The sequence below is a fragment of the Lytechinus pictus genome, unplaced genomic scaffold (genome assembly GCF_037042905.1).
Source record: "Lytechinus pictus isolate F3 Inbred unplaced genomic scaffold, Lp3.0 scaffold_19, whole genome shotgun sequence".
Lineage (NCBI taxonomy): Eukaryota > Metazoa > Echinodermata > Echinoidea > Temnopleuroida > Toxopneustidae > Lytechinus > Lytechinus pictus.
Window position 1 is genome coordinate 5,090,158 of NW_026974140.1, and position 23,116 is coordinate 5,113,273.

A 23,116-nucleotide genomic window follows, 5' to 3' on the forward strand; every position below is an offset into this window, starting at 1 on the left:
CACTTGAGTTATCATTGTTTTATGTAGTGACATATGCTTCTTTTTCATGACTCAAAAAAGTGTTAAGGTCTTCGTATATATGAAACATTTCCTGTCCGTGATTACGTTCGCATTAGTGGATTGGTGAGGTATGTCTGCTCTTCATGAATTCCTAAAATCAGTCCTTAAAATGTCCCTTCTAATCTGAATATCAAAAATGTTCAGCTCGCGCTTCGCGCTCGCATCATTTCGTTAATGAAATACGTATGGTCCTAGTAAATTCCTACAAAGAAACCTTAGAATGCCCCACTTCAGGTCTGAATTATCTAAGTTTTCAGCTCGCGCTTCGCGCTCGCATTGTTTAGCGAGACAGGTACCTATCATGATTACACAAATTTGATTATAATGTCCCTTTTTAGGTGTGAATATAACAAAATTTCAGCTCGCGCTTCGCGCTCGCATTATTTGATCAGTGAGATACATATCCGTTTAATGACATTGTCCTTTTTATGTCTCTATTAGGTCAGTATAACTGGCAACTGAGCGCGCTTCGCGCGCTCACAAGCGCACTCACTCAGTGATTCAAAAATTTTGCTGGTGCCCGGGCCCCCAATGCCGTGACCCACGATACGCCACTGTGGACATATCAATGACAATTCCTTGTATATCTAAAAACATGATTGCAAAAAAAAATGCCAAAATATTTCAGTCATCCCCCCCCCCCCACCCATCAACACGGATTTACGCCAGTGGAGCACTCAAGTGGTTGTTTTACAATCAGGGTAACCAAAGTATCTCATTTAAAAAAAAAAAGAGTTTTTTTTTTTTTTTTTCCCAAAATTTTATAGAATGTATAGTAAACAGGTGGAATGAAAATTGCTTTAAATGTAAAGCATAAGGTCACTCAGGTATTTTATTATTCTTTGTTGTTGTTATCATGGTTATAGAAGTTCAATGTTCTAATTACAAGACATGTTTTGTCAAGTTTTATTTTTTGGAGAGGACACTTTCGACAGAAATTGATTTGACCACATTGGAACGTGGACAGTCTGAAAAATAAGGGGATGTGGGTGAAGTGAACATTTTAATTTTGTTGCATTCTTACAAATAGTGAAATAGTGACATAAAGTTTGACGTTAAATCAGGAGTTAGACAGCTGTGCCACTTTCCTCACATTTTCGTATCGGATAATGGTCTTCTTAAAACCGTTCATTTCATGCCGTTTTCCTTAATTAGCGTTCTGTTCTCTACTATACTGCAAGTTTCTTAACTGAAAAATTACGTTTGAAATGTTTCATTGTCCCCTTTTGCTCACTTTTTTTCACATTAAAATTATCCCTCTGCAGTGTGCCCCTTTTCATCACTAAGCAAGTGCCCCATTTCTGATAAATACCTCTTTTCTTCTTTTTTTTCTAGTTTGTTCAATATTTCCAGTCTTTCAATATAAGGCAATTGTTATAAGCGCCCTTTCATTTCTGCAGGGGCAACGAAACCGGTTGTAGCTTCACACAAACAAAAACATAACAAAGCAAACTAACAGTATCTTTGAAAGTTATATTTAAACCTGTAAAATGCATCCACTATTAATAACCAACAGAATTCTCTAAACCAAATAATAAAATAGACCTTTCATAGACTTTGATTTTTTAAACAATAATAATAATGGATATTTAGTGGCGCTTAAAACAGAAAGTACCATAGCGCGTACAATGTATGAATAATAATTTTAAACACACTGCAAAAACTCCGGTGTTGATTGAACACCAGCCCAGAATCTATATCTATCCACACCAGTGAAGTATTGAAGTAACACCAGTTTGGAATCAAACCGATGCTGTTTTAATACTAATTGGTGTTGTATAAACACATATCTGGTGTTAGACCAAAACCAATCTGGTGTTGTTTAACACTTCTCTGGTGTGGACATATATAGATTCCGGGCTGGTGTTAAATCAACACCGGAGTTTTTGCAATGCATTTTTATTTAGTATAACCATCTCATACATATATACAGAGTTGTCAGAGTAACATATAATCAAGTATATTATCAATATAGAATAAGAGTGTACAGTATGGATAAGTTACATTTATAAAAAAATATATATAAAGACCCACAAAAGAAAAAAAAAAGAAAAAGAAACTTAAAAAAGCAATACAGATTGGTTTGTTTAAATTACCCCAAATTTTTAAACAAATCTTTGCATATATAGTGGTGTCCCTATAAGCAATACATTTTTTCTGTTTGGTATACTTGTTTTAATTTACAGATAAACAAGTCTTGAAACATGGCAGGAAATTAATATGTCTAAATAGATATCAACATTTCTTTGCTACAATAATACAATGATTCAATAAGACATGTTGCTTGTTTTTAATTCCAAATAAAATCTCTTCATCCTTTACTTGGATAATTTCTTTCTTAAAATAAGTATGCCACTATCTTAAAAAAATCGTTCAAAAATCGCCGGTATGCAAGCATTCTACAAACAGGTGTTCAATTGTTTACAAAAAGAACTCATTGTCTATGACTTTCATTTTCTTTAACTTTGCATTTACTAGTAGACATCTTGTAATTATTTTATATTGGAATATTCGTGTTCTTGTGCCTGGAATAACTTTAAAAGGCTATTCATAAATAAAATTGAAATCATCTTCATTTATATCATACCTTGATCTTCAATATATTTGACAAGTAGGGGTTTGATATTTATTTTCATTTAATGTCATATTTATGATCTTGGTTGACAAATTCGATACATTCTTTTCATTACCATAAAATATAAAAATGTGTAACTTTTTTTAACAAATGTCGCCTCTCGACACAGTGAACTTTAACTCTCTGTGGAATACCAGAAACAAATAAAAAGTTTTTAAAGTTAATATGTTGCCACTTTTAAAAAAGGATTTAGTTGATCATTTTCATCAAAAAAAAAACTTGAGCAAACCAAAATTCCAATATCTAGCAATTCCCTGACAAAACAACTCACACCAGCTATTTTTATTTGCCTATTATTCCAAATAAAGCTTTCATGATAAAAATGCATCATGGTGACCCAGATCTCAAAATAAGCATATAAAACCTCTTTACAGAAAGAGGGCACAAATCTTAGTTTTAAACAATCTTTTTTATCAAAATTGAAATAGAGTAAACATTTTCCACATATTTTCTTGTAAAATGATAAAAAAATATTTTTCATGAAGAATGTCCTCCATCAAAAAATCTTACTATTTTATTATAAGTGCTTTAAACATTGAACGAATAACAATCATATTCAGTCCCCGTTTAGAATAAGGAACAATCAGTGTAAACTTCTTTATATAGTTCTTTTTTCCATTCCTTAATTAAAAAGGTGTGTATGATTTTATCGACTTCTTTCACCACATGTTCAGGGACAGACAAAACTGAGGCGCAAAATATGAATTTTGCAACAAAAAAAATCTAAATTTGTATCTTTCCTATCATTGTAAGATTACGATTTGCCAGATATATGGCATTACCTTAAACTCCTTGATACATCAAAGTGAAGCTTTAAAGCTAACTAAATATCATAAGAGAAAAAATCCAAGACCCTTGATTGGGTTATCGGGCCACTCGATATCAAAATTATTATCATGAGACTCTCTACACAAGCCTAAACACATAGTTCTACACTTAAATTTGTTTATTTTCAAACCACAAAAAGAGGATAATTTATCAATAACTAAGAAAGCAATCCTTGCAGACTTTGTCAGCTAAAATCATTGTCGTTTCATCGGCATATTGGGCCAGTTTAATCATATCATTTATAAGTATACCTTTAGTCATCCTTTGCCTTATCTCACAAACAAAATATTCAATACAAAGTATGAATAAATACGGGGACAGAGGGTCTCCCTGTCTAACACCTCTCTTGAAATAAAAATATCCTGATGAATGGTCATTACTATACATATGCAACTACAGTTATTTGTATAAAAAAGACCGAATGTACTTTATAAAAATCTGGCTAAACCCAAATTTACCAAGTGTAGAAAAAAATGAAATTCCATTCTAAAGAGTGGAAGGCTTTTTGATAATCTAAAATAAAAGCAGAACTAGGATATCTTTTTTCTTTTGTGTACAACATAGTATCTATAATAGTTCGACTCGATGTAATCTGTCTTTCATAAGGCCTGTCTGGAATCAATCTATACACAACAAAAAAAGTCCCCCCTTAAACAAACATCAATAATTTCCGAACCAATGCGAGTTTTTAATATATTTTTACATGAGCGTGTAGGTAATTTTATAGGCTACCCTCTGAGTAAATGTTATGGACGTATTTTACGTCACGCTTCAGTGAGCACGGTCAGAAGGCAAAAATGTCACTTTTCAAAAGTCACAAGCCAAATATCATGACTTTGATTCCATTTTTATTGGAACTAATTCCACATTCTCATCATGAAAAATAGTCAGAAGGCTTGTAAAAGGTACTTTCTAAAAGACAATACAACTTTTCTGGCAAAATTTCACGGTTGAATGAACACAAGTCAAAATTTGCTATAATTGGATTTTGTACACATTTCTATCAATAAAAATGATAGAATATGATGACAGTTATTTTTGGGAAGAGTATATTTAACAATATTCATTGTTTCACGGTTCAATGAACATTTATTGAAAACAAAAGATACGATTTTCAAATATCATAGGCAAGTATTGTTTCATTTTGGTAACTGAAAATGATCTTTTCTCAACTTTTTCGTTATGTTCATGACCAATTAACATGCTTCAATGATTCAAAGGCGTTTAATTAAACATTCACGCTTGAATGAACATGTGGAATGTGATTAGCTCTTTTTTACGTTATTGGAAAAAATGCAATTTGTAACTATGGATATCTGTCACAAACCTCCTTGCATGGTTCATTTGATTTGATTTTTATGAAAATCCCGATGTTTAATGCATCAGTGAGCACACAATATTCGAAAATTATGCAAATGAGAAGAAAGTTCAAGGCCCTGGCCCCACTCTGTGCCGTATCAAATGGTTATTTTGGTGTGCGCACATTTTGGATAGTGTTACACTGAAGCAATGTGTGAAGTTTCGTGAAATAACTGTTGGCAGAAGTAACAAAAACCGTCCATGAAACAAACCCTCATTTCATATTTGTTAAAATGTTGACTTCCTCTCTCATAGACTTGTGTACATTATGGGTGCATATGTTTAAGAATAAGTAACCCCCTATTCAATGTGGTGGAACTTTTTTTCAAGGCTGTCTTTAGCAATGTCATTTGGCAGTAATGTTTATCAACCTATGGGCAGAATTCTGTGCAAAAATGAAATCGATTTTTTTATTTATGGATGAGTGAGCACACATCAAAGTGGGAAATTGGGTATTTTCAATGTCACAGACCCATTTTAAATGGTAATAAAGTGAATATTGGGGGCAAATTCGGTTTCAAATGTGACTTTAATTGCTGTTGTTTTTATCATCCATCATTTCTATCACCACACACTTTCCGAAGTTTTAAAATTTTCATGGTTGAGCGAGCACATTCGAAAACTTAGGAATGAATACTCTTTATACTGCATAAATGTATTTTTTCTTACAAATTCTCATGATCAGTTTAATTTATGGACAAATCAGTGGTGGATCCAGAATTTTAAAATGGGGGAGGGGCCTATAATCGGGGGAGCCACCAACATTTTCAAATTTTAACATGATCTAACAAGTTGTAGAGGATACTACCATAAACCCCTTTGATGATACGTCACTATACAGGGGCCGCGGAACGGTTTTCAAAGTGGGGGGGGGGGGGCTGACCATGCAAAAAATCACAATCGTATGGTCATTTTTACATTTTTGTACATGCTTTTGGAAAAAGGGGGGGGCTGAGCCCCCCCCCCCCCCGCGGCCCCTGCATTATTGTGCTCACTCAACCATGAACATACGATATCAAAATTGTGTATGGAGTGGCTAAATGATGGATAGTAAAACAGCATTAACACCATAAAATTCACCTAAAAGCAACTTTTGCCCAGCTTTGTATTTGCACAATCTGAAAAACGACTCTTGTGACTTTCAAAAATGGTCATTTTTAATTCAATCTTTAATTACTCATGCATGACTCACCCGATCAATCTCATTTTTCCCCAGAGGTTGCTTAACGAGTGTAGAAAACCACCTACGAAATATCATATCTCAAAATAATTCCGTTCAAAAGTTACAGCAATTTGATTTAGGGGGGACTTACTTTTTTTGTTGTGTATAGATAAAGCTTTGCATAATCTAGTAGCAAAGACTTTGGATAAAATTTTAATATCCGCATTAAGTAATAAAGCTTTGCACGTGAAAATGCGATACGACGTTTTGACAGATCGCGCGCATTGAAATCGCTGGACATCGTGTTGTTTCCCTGTGGGATTTTTGTAAAATCTAAACCGCTCAAACCGAATGGGACTCATTTACGATATATTCTCGTAATCTAGTTGTTTGTGTAAAAAATAAATTATCAATGTTAGAACTTGTCTTGGCCTTTCCTGCCATGTATTTTTCTAGCAATAAATATCTTTTATGGCTTGGGAGGAAAATGTCCAAATTACCGTAAACTTTATAGAAGTCGATTTTCTCTGAAATAGGTTTCGAACGATATTTCACGCTATCTGATCTTCTTCAGGAGCTGATGTCATATCCGGCATGACAGTGCTCATGAACGAGATCGAGGGCTGCATGACGGCGGTCGGAGATTCTGATGATACGAGGGCAGCTGAGTCCTGGGATTCATCCGTATTTCGACACCCGAGTCTATTACAGCAAGCGGGAAGTTGTCTTCTGAACACAGGTAGACGCAACCAGATAATGGTTGGGTTGAGAATTATATTGATACACACCAACACATTGCCTAAATCGCCTATGACACCGAACCAAACAGAATCCACAGTGTCCGGATCGACGGCGCCATGTAAGTTTGCGATATACTCCACCAACAGCACGCTGCACATGATGACCCAACAAGCTGTCGTGCTTGCGACAACCAGAGCGAAGGTCACGATGACGTACTTGCTGCTTTTTGCGCGGCGTACAAGGGCTGCGTCTTCGGGTCTGACGTTGTTAGAGATATTGACGATTTGCTTGTAGATGAGGGTGTAGGATAGAGCCGTGAGGATTATGCACCCCAATATGACACTAGGAGATACGCAATAAAGGAGCGTGAGTGACGCGATCTCGTGGAATGCTTGAAGGAGAAAAAATAACAACGCGAATACAATCCAACCGATCACGCAGATAGCAATGGAGTGTCTTGCTGTATAGGTTTGACGAGAGTAGTTGTCAACGCGAAAGATCATGAGGCGTTCAAGAGCAATGGCAAGTGTACTTAGTAATGATATGACCAAACTGAAAGTGAACAGACATTCCAACCACGCGGAGAGGTTTTCTTTCTTAAATGGAACCTGCATTGAAAAAAATAGAAAATGGGAAATGAATGATTTAAATGATATCAATAGTAAATATTTGCCCTATAGAGATTTTTTTGTAGGATATTTAGAGCGTATACCCATAGTCTACTGTGTCATGTCAGCCCGGCGTGTCAGTAAAAAAATATATACTACATCTTCTGAATGAAAGACAAACCAGATGCTCTAGTAGTCCAGTTCGGCGTTACCTCATTATGGTAAACGACCTTTCAGTTCTTTCATTATGATAGGCAGATTTCAAAGCAATATATTACATTTATACGTTTTATAGATTGGTAGATTTTTTTTTGGGCGAAAAATTATTTTTTACATCCGTGCATAAGTAATTACCGATGCATGGCTAGCCTTGCATCCGGTAAATTTACCATGCATAATTTGATTATTCATAATTCTTTTGAATTGTGTTTTCATTATTTCCACAGAAAAACGTCCACTAGCCACTGGTATTGTACAGTTGGCCAGCTACATTGTCATAACATGCTAAATTCATTCAAAGACTAGAAATGCAACAAATACCTTCACAGAGTGTTTATTGCTTGGTGTGCTAATCTAAACACCCGGTCTATTCAATTTCTTCATCCTGCTATGTAAGGCATGCTTACGTAATATCTTGCTTTAAAATCTGCCCATCATAATGAAAAAAATGAAAGGTCATTCGACCAAATCAGTGGCGTAACGAGCCAAAATAAAATTGAGGGGTTCGATATGGCGTATCTTGTGAAATCAATTAAAGCTGCGAGCGGGCAAAAACTGACATTTTTTTATTACAAAATCCAAGTTTGTAATAGATTTGACATAATATTCAGAAAATTATATCATATTTCACACATTTCAACACATTCTGGGTGTGTATACCGTCGGACTCACTTGCCATTCCCGACCTTTCGTTGGAGAACGCGAACGCTTATTTGCGACGGTAGTTGATTTTGGAAGAGACTTTTGGGCCCGTCGTCATGGTCGTAAAACTCTGATCTGCAATGCAAATTGTGTGACATGAGATTTTGATCGTTTCGCATCTGGAACGGAAACATTCAATCTGCGTTTCGTGTGCAAAATTCTGGTTGCTACTATGGTAACAGCGATATATCCGATTTAGGACGACTTTCCAAAGCCACATTTGGTTCCTCTCAGAGCTCGAGAGGCCGCCCGGGGGGCCCACTTCCATTGAAGAGTGGATACCAGTCGCGACCACGCGTAAAAAGGAAAAGAGTGGGCAAGTACGTTACGTATATATAGGCCTATGTAACGTTATAAGGGTGTCAAAAACGATGTTTAAAATACTGAAAAGGAGGATATGTTTTCAATACTTGTAGGGTTTCACAAGCTAAATACTTGTTAAGAGATGCGTTTTCATAATCTGGAAAAGCCTTGTTTCCCTTGTTTAGGGTGCTTTTCGAAACCGCATGGTCGTGCCTGGTATCCACTCATCAATGGAAGTGGTCCCCCCGGGAATTCGAATCTGATCCCCATTTCTGGGGAAAGTAAAGCATAATGCCCATTACATTGTGTGCTAGAGGCATATCGTTTGTGTAGGAGTAAACAAAAGAAAAAAACCCGCAAATTCGGCTGGTTCGTGTTCAGACGTATACATGCTGTGTACATAATCAACGCATGCGAAATGGTTTCGGCTGGAGAGGTGATTTGACCCATGGAATCAATTGCCAGAGATCCACCAATAATCCACATTAAATGCAATATCGATTCGATGGACTGTAATGATCTATATCTAAGCCTTAATTCAGTAACCTTTTCCTTACTTAATATGTACTCGATTTGTTTGAAAAACCACTTTCTTATCCATGTCATAATCTATTGTAGGTCCTGCATGTCGAATATCTCCAGCCATCAGTCGTAATGTACATGCGTGTATGGTGCGGGTGTCGCGGGAAAGAATTTTGCACACGAAAAGCAGATCTGTAGGGCCTGTAACCCCCCTGTAACACAAAGCTTAGCATCGATTGTAGAGCAGTTTTCTACGTGTGATTCTTTTGACTATAATGTACAATCAATCTTAAAAATCAAGTGTATGATCAAGCGTTAACTTTTGTGTTAGGGGACCCTAATATAAGCGTCCGTGAGATTTGCGAAAGTCCCAATTTGCTTGCCCACCAACGCTTTCATCAGGTGGTGCTACTCTTATTTTGATTTCGCTGCACTGGCAAAGATCGTGTATTTTTTCAGGTTGTGATACTCTTCTAAAGGATCAAAATCTTGATGAAAATATAAATTATTACACAAAAGTCTTTACTTTCATCACAGAGACTCTTTAATACCTAATTCTAAAGTTTCACAAACCAGAGGGAAGTATTTTTCCTGACTCATGTCCCACTTTGTGGAATACCCTTTTCATGAGATCAATACTGATATCTCCGTTTTGTCTTTTAAAACAAAATCTTCTCAGAACCTTTGTATTTATTTCATAACTCTCTATGCACTTCAGCCCTCTACCATGTCTACAGAGTGGATTTCGCGCCTTTAAACTCACATGTCGGTATCATTATCACCATTACTAAATATTTCATGTTTCATCCCAACAGTAAAATCGGATATAGGCTCCAACACTTTACGAAACTTTTTAGGCCATTATCACTTTTTATTTCCGAAAAATAATCAAGCTATATTACCTTAATTTTGCTTCTCCATTTTTGTTTTACTTCCATTGATGTACAACTTTAAGCACGCCTCACAAATACATGTATATTCATTTAACCGCGCACTCTATTTTATGTGTTACTGTAATATTTTTGAATATTTTCGTATTGTCTCACTTTTACATGTTTTTAATGTTCACGGACTTGCTGAAAAGCAGTCTGTTATGACTGAATGTAAGTTTTATCGTGATTAAATAAATACAATACAATACAATACAATACAATACAATACACACACACACCCCGACAATTATAACTTATGAAACCGAGGACACAAACATCTTTATATAAAATAAAACGTCATCGATGCGTTCTGTCACTAAACATCAGTGGTATTGAATTGCCTTGACTACAATCACCCCCATGAACGCATTCCAACATCTGATAACACCACAATAATGTAATAAGTCTATATTTCACCTCTGGAAAGTCGACAATGTTGGCGATGAACATCGCGATGGCCGAAACACAATCGGCAAGAGCCAAGTTGAAAATGAAGACATGACGCCCTTTTCTTAATTCTGTGATACACAGCATTGCGAACATCGAGGCGAAGTTCAAGGCTGCACCGATGAAGCAGAAGAAAAGTATAGCCAAGCGGTAGATGTAAGCTCTCGTTAGTTCCCCCATCCTTGATTAAAGTTTGAAAGCTGCAGTTGTGGATGATTCTGAATAGGACCAAAACAAAAAAGTTAGGGACGTTGGAATGAAGTAAGGCTGCATGACCTCATCCCCTGATTTCCATCAGTGGAAAAAAAGCAGTATGTACATTTTGCACAAGTTGAGACAATAAGCATGCTTTTTGAATCTTTCAAAGTGGCCCGACACTATTTAATTTCTCAAGTATTCCTTTATCATCAAATTGTAAATTATATATGTGCCTATCTTAGGCAAAAATCCAAACATAATTGCATTGACGCCAGCAATGGCGACAATGCATTGTTGTTGTTCCGTATTCCTATTCCGCAATCTTCTTCTTCTTCTTCGTCTTCCGCCAAAAGCCCCATTCACTTAACACATAGAGTTTGTTAACTCTGCTCAGGCCACCTTCCTCATCCAAATTTGGCAGGCATAGTCCCCAGCACCCCTAGTTGTGCACCTATTTCTTTTTCCAAAATCACTCATGCATGACCGTGCAGGCGCCATTTTGTCCATTTGCATACCATTCTTTATTCTTTCATATCTCGTTATCCTGCATGCTACAGACTTCTAACAAATTGCTATAGATAGTCAAAGAGTTGCTCCATCATCTGCGACGGATAACCTGACCTTCAAAATGCCATCTTCATGCCCTAAATTCAAATCCGAAATAGTCTTCCTTCAAAAACTTCATATTTATTGAAATGTAAAGTAAAAAAAATCGTAAAATGGCCATAACTTTCTTGTTTTTAGTCATTTTGAGCTCATATTTCCAGGAATTGATTACGGTACCATATACAAACTAGTTAGTTTTCACGCATCACTGACCTTTCGTTATTGAAATAGCGCTCTCTAAAGTTTCAAAAACGCTTACCTTTGAATGCTCCTCATTGCGTCATGCATGGCCAAACCCGTACCCTTTTTTAATTTAGGGTTTTCAAGATATGCCCTTTCATGCCATTTAGAAAAATATATACCTTACCACTGACGAAATATCTGAAAAATTTTCACGAAAATCAGCAAAATGCGCAATAATGCCAGCACAACTTCAACTTACTCTTATTTCCTTATAATTGAAGCTTATTCTTTCTAACTTGGCAGATATGAGTATTGATATATATTTCAACCATTCGTCAACCTTTTGCAACAGAAACTGACAGAGCTGACGTCAGCTTAAAATTATTGTGCAAAACTTTCATTTTTAATGTCTTTCTTTATATGGTATTTACTTCCGGTCTATTGCTTGCGCACAAATAAAAGTGGTATCAATGTCACCGCATTGGAATGTTTTTTCCAGTGATACCAAATACGACATAGGTTACAACAGAAAATTTCAAGATAAGCCAATCTGAACACATGGTATACTACTCACAATGCACACATTATCAACAACAGAATTGTACACAATGTCTATGGCATCGGTTTCACGCAAAAACGAACTTAACGTATTATGAATTCACATCGTTCTGATATGTTTACACTGAGTTACGTTAATGAATTGTCAGGGAAATTTGTATGCTTATTCCTATCACTCTCTGTGTGTCTTTCTCTCTCTCTCTGTTGAGCGGCCATATGGTCTAAAAATGGACAAAATCTGTTTGACTCGAGAATGTAACTTCCTATGGAAGGCAAAATCTGCCAAAATCCAATTTGATTAACATGTAATTTTTGTTAGTCCTCCCCTGCCTCCGTTCCTCATCCAAATTCATTCCGATTTGGTAGACATGCGTCAATGCATGCACATCGTTCTGATACGATTGTAGTTCTAGTTTATGCTGTTCTTGTTGTTTTTTAGATATTGGTGTAAATGTAGATTTGAAGTCAATGCTCAGTTTCCCCATGGAAAAACGCAGTATCTACAGATGAAGAATTTCTTGCTTAAATTCATTTTTAACTTACTCAGTCGATACTGCATCACTACTAAAAAAATGTAACAATGTGTAATTCAAAGGGAAATTAATAGCTTAAAATGAAGGACGCTTTTTACCAACAAGGGCGCCCACTGTGGTGAAGTCCCAAACCTCACGGGTGCCATGAGCCTAACTAATTACATCAGGAGGGCTAAAGATATTCGTTCGACCCAACCCATTCGAATTTTTTAAATTTGATTTTGCTGATTGACAAAAGTGTATGAATATGATTCAAAATCTAACACTGATTCTAGAAATGGTAACTACTGAACTTCCTTTGCCCAAATTGGGAAGATATATCAATGATCTGGAACTATTTTTTGACTGGCGGATGAATTGGGGCTATTTTACTGTTTCAGTTGATGAATTTGATCCCATCATAGTTATCTTCATTAATTGCGATTTATTTTTAAAATGAGCTGGCTACGATACCCTTCTCTGGTCAGATATGGAATGTCAGATATATATCCTATCCAAAGGTAGTAAACATTCGACCCTCTAATTTCACATTTATTTTTTATGAATTTTTCTTAAGTGCCATTTTAACACACAAGTCTATGGGGAATGTTTTACGCGCGTGAGACCTATAGGTAATACAGGCGAGTTCCCTATGGTGGATGGAATACCTGCCCAAACTCCTCAGTAGCAAACAATTTCTAACTGATATCAATTTGTTTAGTCATCAAGTGGTGCAAAAATGGATTTAATGGCTTAGCAAGGCTATATATCAGGTAAAGTTAGTAGGTATGTGTATGTAAGCCTAGGAATGCATATAGACTGGTCAATGAGAGTCTAGGCCTCTTTATGTTTTGATTCATCATTGGTTTGTGCTAGTGTATGATCATGCACCTACTTAATGTTAGAAAGACCCTTACAAATTGCTCATGTTAAAATTGTTCTTTGGAATGGGGTAGAGAGGAAATAGAACTTTGTGAACTTTACTGAAGAGAACTAGAGTGGTACCTTCAAGAAGGTATTTAGAAAAAGGCACAGAGTAAGGTAAGGCATCTAATAGTGCTCAACTAAGGAGGGAGGGGGTGGCTGTGTGCTCCAATCTTAGTCTAACCATGTCATCTATAAAATTATCTTTCTTTCTTTCTCTCTCTATCTCTTTCTCTCTCTCTTTCTATCTATTTATGTATCTCTTCCTTCTTACATCTGATAGGCAATAGCCCTAGGAAGATTTTGATATAATAGGTCAAATGCAAATGTACTAAAGTAATATGTTCTCATTCTTTTATTGTTTCCTCATTCAATCTCATGTATATCTGGTAATTATGTTTGGGGCAGTTCTGGTATCCTGATATCTACACAAAATTTACATACACCTTTATATTACCAGGAGAATAGGGGCCTTTATATATTGTCACTGCATTCACTGCTGGGCTATATGCAGGTAGGATATGTAGACATCCATATAGTGAATATAACATATATGAGTAACTCATTAAAATGTGTCATTGCATAGAAAATAGGCATTTTCAATGCATTTCTTTGTGATAGTGTGAGTGTTCAGATATAAAAGAATAGCAAAGTAGCTATTAAAAAAAATAAAATTCATAGGTCATATAATATAGGTGCCATGAGCCTAATTACATCAGGAGGGCTAAAGATATTCGTTCGACCCAACCCATTCGAATTTTTTAAATTTGATATTGCTGATTGACAAAAGTGTATGAATATGATTCAAAATCTAACACTGATTCTAGAAATGGTAACTACTGAACTTCCTTTGCCCAAATTGGGAAGATATATCAATGATCTGGAACTATTTTTTGACTGGCGGATGAATTGGGGCTATTTTACTGTTTCAGTTGATGAATTTGATCCCATCATAGTTATCTTCATAAATTGCGATTTATTTTTAAAATGAGCTGGCTACGATACCCTTCTCTGGTCAGATATGGAATGTCAGATATATATCCTATCCAAAGGTAGTAAACATTCGACCCTCTAATTTCACATTTATTTTTTATGAATTTTTCTTAAGTGCCATTTTCAAACAAAAGTCTATGGGGAATGTTTTACGCGCGTGAGACCCACGGGAACTTCTCGGTAGGCACTTATGATGACAAAGTACGCCGAGGGGCGATGAAATGTGCAGCTCTACGTCACTCTCAGTGGGACGGTTCGCCGATGAATATTCATTAGGTCGTGGTCGTGTGTGTACAATACTGAGTGTGCATATACCATAGAGAGTTGTCAAATGGGGTGTGTGTGTGTGTGTGTGTGTATAAAACCACGTAGGAGGTTAGTTAAAGGGGAATCCAGCCTTGGTCATAAAATGTTGTGATGGAAAAGAGAAAAATAAATAAAACAGAATGGTGAAAGTTTGAAAGAAATCGGACAATCAATAAGAAAGATATGGCTGCTTTAAAATTGAGATCCCTAAAATTATGGAGATTTCAAATTGGTAACTGTGTAAGTAAATTATGACAAGGTGCAAGGACAACTTTCCCATAGGCCATGTCCAATAATTATCAGGGATTTGTGGCTTTCTCCTAAGTACCCATTCCCCTGGGGAAGTAATCTAAATATAACTCAAGTAGTATATTGTTTCATGTCCTCATGAAAGAAAAATATAATTTGAAGTAAAACTTTTGAAGAAAATGACATTTTAGCAATTTAATGTATTGGAGTACATGGGAGAGTAGTCCTTGCCTTACATCACTATGACATCACATATGTGACCAATTTGAAGTCTCCATAGGTATAGTGATTATCAATGTTTACATTTTTTATAAATTTATAACTTTCTGATTGTTTGTCTGATAATGTTAAAACTTTCACCTATCAACTTGTCTAAAAACAAGTTTTATTTGGGTTGGATTCCCCTTTAACAGAGAATGAGTAGTATAGTGTAGAAAATAAAAGTGTACAATGAGGTTTACAAAAGAGGAAATAATACAAATATATATTTAGAGGACAATGTAAGATGAGATGAGGCTATAGTGTACAGTGAGGTTTTAACAAAGAATGTATAATGATAAAATATATGTAGAGGACAATGTAAGATGAGCTGAGGCAAGTGTACAGTGAGGTTTTAAAAACAATCAATAGTAAAGTCTATAGAGGAATAATACAAATATATGGAGAGGACAATAGAAGATGAGCTGAGACGATTAAGTGTACAGTGAGGTTTAAATAAAATGAATATGATACAAATGTACAATGCGTTTCCCATAAAAGGTAATCCAAATCTAGAGGGCTGATATTTTGATCATATTTAATTTTGTGAAATTATTCTGCATGGGTATAAATGCGAAACTCATCAGCTTTCCATTGATACCCTATTTGTACCATTTGTGCCACGCATGACCAAATCAATCGATGTTGAAGACAACAGGTGCAGAGAACAGCTTTTCCAAGTTTTGGTAAAGTGGGTAAAATGTGCACTTGTTAGAATAATATGTTTTCCAAAGTAATTTTTGGACCGAAGTGTTACTTGGGGCATTTCTATGAAATGATGAGTGAAAGGTTAATGTCTTTTCCTGGACCTGGTCTTGTTCACCCACACCTTCAACATGTCCTCCTCTCCTTTGAAAACAAAGCCGGAAGCGTGGAAGGACATCTTGGACAGCTCGTCTCACCAATGGCAATGCCGGCCGGATCATTGTGCAAAGCATCCACCTTATATCGAATTCGGCCCTGCAAGTCATCAAGATCTTGGTGAGGAGTTGCAAACACCTTATTTTTAAGTGTCTGCAACAGAAATAATCACAGGGCGTGAGGTCAGGCGATCTTGATGGCCGTTCAATGCCATGGTTGAGGGCAACAACTCAATCTCCAAAGAGTTATCTGTGTATATCACGAATGATGTTGGAACGATGGGTAGGGGCGCCGTCCTGAATCCACCAAAGATGCCAGTACACTCCTCACAACTGTCTCTCAAATGTTGGTCCAACTGTGGTACGATCTCCTTGTTAATGGTGTGCAACTACATTCACCTATTTACACTCCTTTGGAAGAAAAAGGTCCAATCAAAAGATTTTTGCTAGCTCAGGCATCGATGAAAGTATTAACACCAGCCTCTGCCTTTTAATTTAGTTTTCAAAAACTTGGAAAAAGTGGTCTCTGTACCTTTTGTCTTCAACATCAATTAATTCGGTCTTGCGTGACGCAAATTCCACAAATAGGGTATCAATGAAAAGCTGATGAGTTTCTTTTTCATATTCATGCTAAATAATGTCACAAAATTAAATATGATTCAAATATCAGCCTTTTAGATTTGGATTACCCTTTTTTCTGAAACGCACTGTATATGTAGGGGACAGTGTAAGATGAGCTGAGGCAATTAGTGTACACCGAGGGTTTTTTTTCAAAAGTATTAATAGTAGAGGAAATAATACAAATATATGGAGAGGACAATGTAAAATGAGATGAGGCAAGTGTACAGTCAGGTTTAAACAAAGAATGTATGATAAAATATATGTAGAGGACAATGTAGGATGGGATGAGGCAAGTGTACAATGAGGTTTTACAAAAGAGAAAATAATACAAATATATATGGAGGACAATGTGAGATGAGATGAGGCAAGTGTACAATAAAGTTTTACAAAAGAGGAAATAATACAAATATATATGGAGGGCAATTTAAGACGAGGTGAGGCAATTAGTGTACAGTGAGGTCTTATCAAAGAATGTATAATGATAAAATGTATGTAGAGGACAATGTAAGATGAGCTGAGGCAAGTGTACAGTGATGTTTAGATAAATAATGAATAATGAAACAATGAGGTTTTACAAAAGAGGAAATAATACAAATATATATGGAGGACAATGTAAGACGAGGTGGGGCAATTAGTTTACAGTGAGGTTTTTTTCAAAAGTATTAAGAGGAAATAATACAAATATATGGAGAAGACAATGTAACATGAGATAAGGCAAGTGTACGATGGGGTTTTATAAAAGATGAAATGATAAAATATATATGGAGGACAATGCAAGATGAGATGAGGCTATAGTGTACAGTGAGGTCTTATCAAATAATGTATAATGATAAAATGTATGTAGAGGACAATGTAAGATGAGCTGAGGCAAGTGTACAGTGATGTTTAGATAAATAATGAATAATGAAACAATGAGGTTTTACAAAAGAGGAAATAATACAAATATATATGGAGGACAATGTGAGATGAGATGAGGCAAGTGTACAATAAAGTTTTACAAAAGAGGAAATAATACAAATATATATGGAGGGCAATGTAAGACGAGGTGAGGCAATTAGTGTACAGTGAGGTCTTATCAAAGAATGTATAATGATAAAATGTATGTAGAGGACAATGTAAGATGAGCTGAGGCAAGTGTACAGTGATGTTTAGATAAATAATGAATAATGAAACAATGAGGTTTTACAAAAGAGGAAATAATACAAATATATATGGAGGACAATGTAAGACGAGGTGGGGAAATTAGTTTACAGTTAGGTTTTTTTCAAAAGTATTAAGAGGAAATAATGCAAATATATGGAGAGGACAATGTTAGATGAGATAAGGCAAGTGTACAATGAGGTTTTACAAGAGGAAATAATACAAATAATATGGAAGACAATGTAACATGAGATAAGGCAAGTGTACGATGGGGTTTTTTTTTCAAAAGAGGAAATAATACAAATACAAATGGAAGACAATGGAAGATGAGATGAGGCAAGTGTACAGTGAGGTTTTTTCAAAAGTATTAAGAGGAAATAATACAAATAAATGGAGAGGACAATGTTAGATGAGATGAGGCAAGTGTACAATGAGGTTTTACAAGAGGAAATAATACAAATAATATGGAAGACAATGTAAGATGAGATGCGGCAAGTGTACAGTGGGGTCATTCCATGCCAATTCACCCAATGAATGTGCAATTTTGCACCCGACCCTCTCGGAATTTGTTGTAAATTGGTACACATAAAATTCACCATGGCCCACGCACATAACAAAAAAATTAGTCCAATTGGTCCGTCGGTTCTCGCGCTACGGCCCGCCCTTTTTTCCTTGTTTTGACAAAAATGGGCGTGACCTTCAACTTTCAATGGCCACTGCGTCGTAACGTGTTGACCAATTTTCATGAAACTGGTACCATTTAGTAGGAAATTCAGAGAGGAATCCAAAACATGCATCAAATAATGTATTGAAGCGATTTATAAGGTCGTGACCTTTGACCTTCATTTTGACCTTGAGTTTGACTCCCAGACAAATAATTGTTTAACTTGATTTTCGTGTATGTTAATTATTAGTATGATATTGACAAAATATGTTAAAATCAATGATGATATTTCATTTCTTCACCTTTTAAAACTCTTCCAAAGATACCATTAAATTTCACTCTAGTCCTACATACTGATATTCATGTTAGTAAAGTGTTTACCAGTTACATGATTTCTTCCAATCTTAAGTTACAGTATGCATGCACATGAAAAGAAATTAAGCTCATCAGTTCACAAATGAAACATTAAACATTTATGCTCATGAATAGGTATCTGTTTAGGCAGTTTGATGTTCAGCAATATATATCATATATATATATATATTCTTGTTAGTAAATAGGCATATACTCAACAATTTAATGATAAAAGTAAACACCTTACTAACAAGAATATATATATATATGATATATATTGCTGAACATTAAAATGCCTAAACAGATACCTATACCTAAACTCATTTGCATGTCAATTTTGCACATCACTGTTTTGTGAAAAATAAGCAAAACTTTAAAATGTCATAACTTTCTTATTTTACATCCGATTTTGATGAAAATTTTAGTGTTATGCTTGTTGGATTTTTATTCTCTTTTTATTCAAATCAACATTTTGCTTGGGTGGACTTGACCTTTAAGAAAAAAGATGTTATAATTCAAATAAATGAAAAGAGGCTTATGTAAGGGGAGATGAGGCAAGTGTAAAAGGTTTTTTCAAAATGAAATTGTTTAATGTAGAAAAAGTGTACTAATGCATTTAAATGACAAGAGGCTAATGTAAGGGGAGGCAAGGCAAGTGTACAAGGTTTTCCCAAATGAAAAGATGCCAATGTTAAAAGTAGGGCCAGGAGGCGAGTGTAGAAGGTTTTTCCAAGAAATATATATATTTCAGAAATAATTGTTATTATTCCTCTTCATATGATGCCTTAAAAGGATGCTCCGGTCTGAAAATAATTTTATCTAAATAAATAGAGTACAATTCACTGAACAAAATGCTGAAAATTTTATCAAAATCGGATGACAAATAAAGAAGCTATTGAATTTTAAAGATTAGCAATATTTTGTGGAAATAGTTATATGCACATCATCATGAATATTCATTAGTTGGGCTGATGACGTCACATCCCCTCTTTCCCTTTTCTTATGTTATTACATGAAATCAAAATTGTTTCATTCTTCCTACATGTGTGAACAATGTGTCTCCTTTATAATGAAGTTGCAGTTCTTTGTAGAAATAACTTGAATAAACCTAATTTCATATATTAAAATACAAAAGAACAAGTGGGGATACAATATCATCAATTTGTTCATTGAATATTCATGAAGACATGCCTTGAACTGTTACACTGGAATGATACAAATCATGAAAATGCCATAACTTTATTATTCCTTATCCGATTTTGATCAAATATTTAGTGTTTTGTTTGTCAGATTTTTCTGTATCTATTTATATCATATTTTCAATCCAGATCATCCCTTTAAACATTCCAAGACCTTTTTCATGTAATCGTCCTAATGACCTGTCTTACCCAGTCGTTTGTTATTTCTTTTGCAGTAAATATTTGTGTATTTTTATGTGATAAATTAATGTCCATGTTTTATTCCTATTCACATTAATGATTAATTTCATGGTTATTACGGAACGTAAGGAAGAAATCTGTGTTATAATATACAGATATACTTTAATATGTCATCACTTCATATTTTACATGTGATTTTGATGAAATTTTCTGTGTAATGCTTGTTGGATTTTTCTCTTTTTATTCAGATCAACTTTTTGTTGGGGTGGACTGCAGACCTTTTCAAAATCCTGTACACTTGCCTCACCTCCACTTGCCTTTCAATATATTTGTGTTACAATTGAAAAAAAAACCCTCATTGTACACTTGGCCTACCTCATCTTACATTGTCCTCTTCATATATTTGTATTATTTCCTCTATACTATTAATTATTTTTAAAACCTAATGTTGTACACATGCCTCATCTCATTTCACATTGTCCTCTACATATATTTGTATCCACTATTCATTCTTTTATGAATCCTCACACTTGTCTCATCTCATCTTACATTGTCCCCTACATATATTTGTATTATTCCTCTATAGACTATACTATCGTTTATAAAACCTCATTTTACACTTGCCTCATCTCATCTTACATTGTCCTCTACATATAGGCCAATTTTATCATTATACATTCCTTAAAACCCCTTACTGTACACTTGCCTCATCTCATCTTACATTGTGCTCCATATATATTTGTATTATTTGCTCTTTTGTAAAACCTCATTTCTTGAACGTGGCAAGTGATCTACAAAGTTTAAATAGAAATGAATTACCTGTTTTTTTACCATCTCAGAAAACCTGCCCTATTGTACAACCTTACGAAGTATATAAACAATTGAAAACTTTGAACCAACAAAAATCTGGTATAAGTGATGACTTACCCGTTATAATCATTCGTGAGTTCGCCTTGGAATTGTGTTCACCACTAACTGATATCTTGAACAATTCCTTTTACCGGTCTGTTGTACCATGTCAGTGGAAACGCTCTGAGATTATACCCATTCCTAAATGTTTACCAGTAACAGTGCAGAACTTAAGACCAATAGCATTAACTAGCTATTTTGCAAAAATAGCAGAGTCGTTCATATGTAAATGGTTATTAGTAGTTATATCAGATCACATTGATGTTAACCAATTTGGAAACCAACAAGGGCTATCAACAAATCATTACCTAGTTCGATTGCTTCACCAATTGTATGAAAATGCAGAAAAATCCCAATCTATATCAACACTCATTTTTACAGACTTCTCAAAAGCTTTCGACAGAATTAATCACAATATCCTTGCAAAAAAATTACTTAACCTTGAAGTTAGACCGTGTCTTATTTCTTGGATTTTGGACTTCCTCGAAAATCGACGACAACGAGTCAAGTACCTTGGTCAGTTTTCAGATTGGTCAGTGTCACATGCAGGTGTAGCTCAAGGTACAAAACTTGGGCCTATTCTCTTTCTAATAATAATTAATGATGCATGTATAAAATCTCAAGTTCCATATTTTAAATATGTTGATGATCTCACACTTGTTGAAAGTCGCGTACAATTACAACCATCCAAACTTCCAAATACGCTTACTGAATTTAACCAATGGTCTGTTGGCAATAACATGACACTTAATCCATCTAAATATCAGTGCATGCATATAACTTTTTCTAAAAATATTGTTGATCAAAGTCGTATTTTCATTGGAAATGAATGCTTGAGAACAGTGCAAGAAGCTAAAATATTAGGTATAATTGTTCAGTCGAACTTAAAATGGGATAGTCATATTTCAGACCTATTACGTCGTAGTAATAAAAAACTCTATGCTTCGTTGTCTCAAAACGTATAAATTACCACTTTGCGATTTAATGACTGTATATAAGGGTTACATTAGGCCAATTTTGGATTTTGGAGTACCAGTTTTTAACGGAAACCTAACACAAAACCAAATTTCCTGATTAGAACGTATTCAGTCAAGAGCATGCAGAATTATGCGAGGTGAAGAATACACTAATTATACCGATGCTTTAGAAGTGTGTTCTTTACAATCTTTATCTGAAAGACGAAAACAATTATGTATGAACTTTGCTGTATCCCTTGCCAACAGTCCACTTTGTAACCATTTGCTACCTCTCAACAACGATGTTGATTACTCATTGAGGAGAAGACCTAAATATCGTCAGTTTCATTGTGAAAACCAAATGTTTTCTAAACAGTCCATTATCTTACTTTATAAATTTACTAAACGGTAATTTGAAATAAGCTTGTATTGTTCCTTAGTCAGGATCTGATTGTTGGTTGCTGGGCATTGGGGAGACCCATGGTCACCGGTCCCCCGTGGTACGTGCACAGGAGCCTCGCCCTCCTACTTTTCGCTCTTGTGACAGAGAGCGAGGGGTGGGAGGCCCGGGGGGGCACTCGACCAAAAAAGTGGTAGGGGTGTGCCGCGGGCGAGACAAAAAACGGGGGCCTTGGAGCGGGCTAATTGTAAAAAGGAGGGTCCTCGGAACAGGCTTCGGAACTACAAATGTTTGTGAAAACGGGGGTCCTTGGAACGGATCGCCAGCGTGTGATGAGTGCGTATGCATCCCTATGGAACGGGCATGCGTGCATGCAGCTAGCGCGGCCTCCGCCGGGTGCGCTCGCGGTGAGGCGATGGTCGGACAGCGCTCTGCGGCCGCTTTTCACCAAAATTGCAGCTCCTTTTACCCGGGTCCTTGTAGCAGATCAATGCGACCGGAACGGCGTAACGAAAAATATGCGAATCT

The 23,116-nt window shown here is 35.6% G+C and overlaps 1 protein-coding gene across 3 annotated transcripts in view; it reads right to left on the reverse strand.

Moving 5' to 3' along the window:
* Positions 1-1,513: 1,513 nt before the first annotated feature.
* Positions 1,514-23,116, reverse strand: part of LOC129260019 (uncharacterized) — a 36,077-nt gene continuing 14,474 nt past the window's right edge. For all 3 annotated transcript variants that reach the window (XM_054898116.2, XM_064114303.1, XM_064114304.1), the window contains 2 exons: positions 10,489-10,736; positions 1,514-7,393 (listed from right to left, as the gene is read on the reverse strand). In XM_054898116.2, coding sequence (XP_054754091.1) covers positions 6,596-7,393; positions 10,489-10,698 — 1,008 coding nt within the window. In that variant the 5' untranslated portion in view covers positions 10,699-10,736 and the 3' untranslated portion in view covers positions 1,514-6,595. The remainder of the gene's footprint in view (positions 7,394-10,488; positions 10,737-23,116) is intronic.